The 2,208-nt window shown below is 40.4% G+C and overlaps 1 protein-coding gene across 1 annotated transcript in view; it reads right to left on the reverse strand.

Moving 5' to 3' along the window:
* Nucleotides 1-1,187: 1,187 nt before the first annotated feature.
* The window catches only part of LOC106535712 (uncharacterized), a gene marked incomplete at both ends in the record, with an annotated part of 6,278 nt that continues 5,257 nt past the window's right edge, over nt 1,188-2,208 (reverse strand). Inside the window, 1 exon segment of the mRNA XM_014032781.1 lies at nt 1,188-1,288. Within this exon segment, the coding sequence (XP_013888235.1) occupies nt 1,188-1,288 (101 nt within the window).

The raw sequence follows: 2,208 nt of genomic DNA on the forward strand, positions 1-2,208 counted from the left end.
TTTGAGAAAATCGATCGACAGATTGATTTTTCCCCATGGCGTTTTGTGCGCGCGTCTGAGGCATGATTCTAGATTTTGTCATTTCTGGCTTGCCGTATACATCTGGTTGACGTTCAGTGCTAACATTAGCTTTTGACAACACGTTGTCTGGATCGAAATAAAAGAAACTAAGGAAATCACTAAAGTTACCAGCCGACTCTCAGCAGAACTTAAAGATAACAGAGACCATGGTGACTTTTGTTTGCAAAGATTTGTGCTCCTACGTGTTAGCGGTAAAAGAAGCAGGGTTTGACGGGCGGCTCATTCAGGTGTTTAAACCAAACAATGGTACGTAAGCATCTGACTGAAACTGTTCTCCAACGGCATGTTGATGTGTTAAAGATGACATTCTAAAAAAATCGTTTTGTTTTGTTACCAATATTACTATTTTTAAACTTTAAGAAACGTCTTAATGAAAGTCACAATGATTAAATGTTGTATTTTTAATAAGTAATAAGTTTTAATAATATTTTATTGCACAAGACAACAGATGGTAACAGAAAGATTACAAAAACACAGATTTCATACACTCAAAAGGAGTGGGCAGAACTGTATTTTTATTAGCCCACCTCTTCTCCTGCAACCTTATTCCATCACTTCTTATTCATCAAAATAATAATTAATTACTTAAAACTGAATGCCTCCAAAAACACTATCACCTGCAATTCCTTTTTAATTTAAAACCTTTTAAACTTGTGACAAAATGTCCTGGTGCATCTCAGTAACCCAGGTAGAAAAAAAAAAGTAAGTCTTCTGGACGGGTTCTTCTTTAGTGAAACATTTAGTCTCTCCTGCAAGAGACTTCTTCAGGCTGAGAAGTTTCAGGTGAACTCAGCCTTATAAGAACTGACCCATCCAGAGGACCTACTTTTTTTTTTTTTTAAACTTGTGACAGTTTTCCTTCAAGACTAAATTTATATTAAAATATTGCCCTTAAAACCTGTTGTATATGGTGAAGAGACAAAAGTAGTGACATTGCATTTTACAACACAGTTGAACCATTTTCATCAAATTGAACTGAATCGAATTGGGATTAATCGACTCAGAACTTTATTAATGGAAATTGAATCGATTTAGAGAATTGGCCATGATACCCAGCCCTACTAACAGACAGACATTAGCTGCAGACTGGAGTGTTTGAGACTCACCAGGAGTAGACAGCATCTTTATGTGAGGGTCCTCCAGAAAGCGGACCCTGAGACTCAAATGGCTCCGATTTTTGCTGGACCTCCTGACAGAAGAAATTGAGCTGCAAGACCACAACAGATCAGTTTAAAGACTGAACAGCAAATGTTAGCACACACCTGTCTCTGACTGTGGAGGCCATTCCAGTAGTGAACTCATTGTTGTGTTCAAGAAACCAGTCTGAGATGATTCACTCTTTATGACGTGGCACCWTATYATGCTGGAAGTAGCCATCAGAAGATGGGTACACTKTGGTCCTAAAGCAGGCATGTCCAACTCCGGTCCTCAAGGGCTSGTCTCCTGCAAGTTTTAGATTTGTTCCTGCTTCAACACAGTTGATTCAAATAGAAGATTTACATTCTCAGTATGCAATCAATGTCTGCGGAGGCCCACTAATTAAGCATTCCTTAGGTTCAGCTGTGTTGAACCAGGGCAGCACCTAAAACATGCAGGACAYCAGCCCTTGAGGACTGACTTTGGACACCACTATCCTAAAGGGATGGACATGGTCAGCAACAATATTCTGGTAGGCTGTGGAGTTGAAATGACGCTGGATCCGTGCTTTCATGTTATTGACGCCAAATTCTGACCCTACCATCTGAATGTTGCAACAGAAATCGAGACTCATCAGACCAGGCAACATTTTTCTAATCTTCTATTGTCCAGTTTTGGTGAGCCTGTGCAAATTGTAGCCTCACTTTCCTGTTCTTAGCTGACAAGAGTGGCACCCAGTGTGGTCTTCTGCTGCTGTAGCCCATCTAACTCAAGGTTCAATGTGTTGTCTGTTCAGAGATGCTCTTCTGCATACCTCGGTTGTAACAAGTGGTTATTTGAGTTACTGTTGCTGTTCTATGAGCTCGAACCAGTCTGGCCATTCTCCTTTGACCTCTGGCATCAACAAGGCATTTGCGCCCACAGAACTGCCGCTCACTGGATATTTTTTATTTTTCGGACCATTCTCTGTAAACCCTAGAGATGGTTGTG

Source organism: Austrofundulus limnaeus, unplaced genomic scaffold (genome assembly GCF_001266775.1).
Source record: "Austrofundulus limnaeus strain Quisiro unplaced genomic scaffold, Austrofundulus_limnaeus-1.0 Scaffold1538, whole genome shotgun sequence".
Classification (NCBI taxonomy): Eukaryota; Metazoa; Chordata; class Actinopteri; order Cyprinodontiformes; family Rivulidae; genus Austrofundulus; species Austrofundulus limnaeus.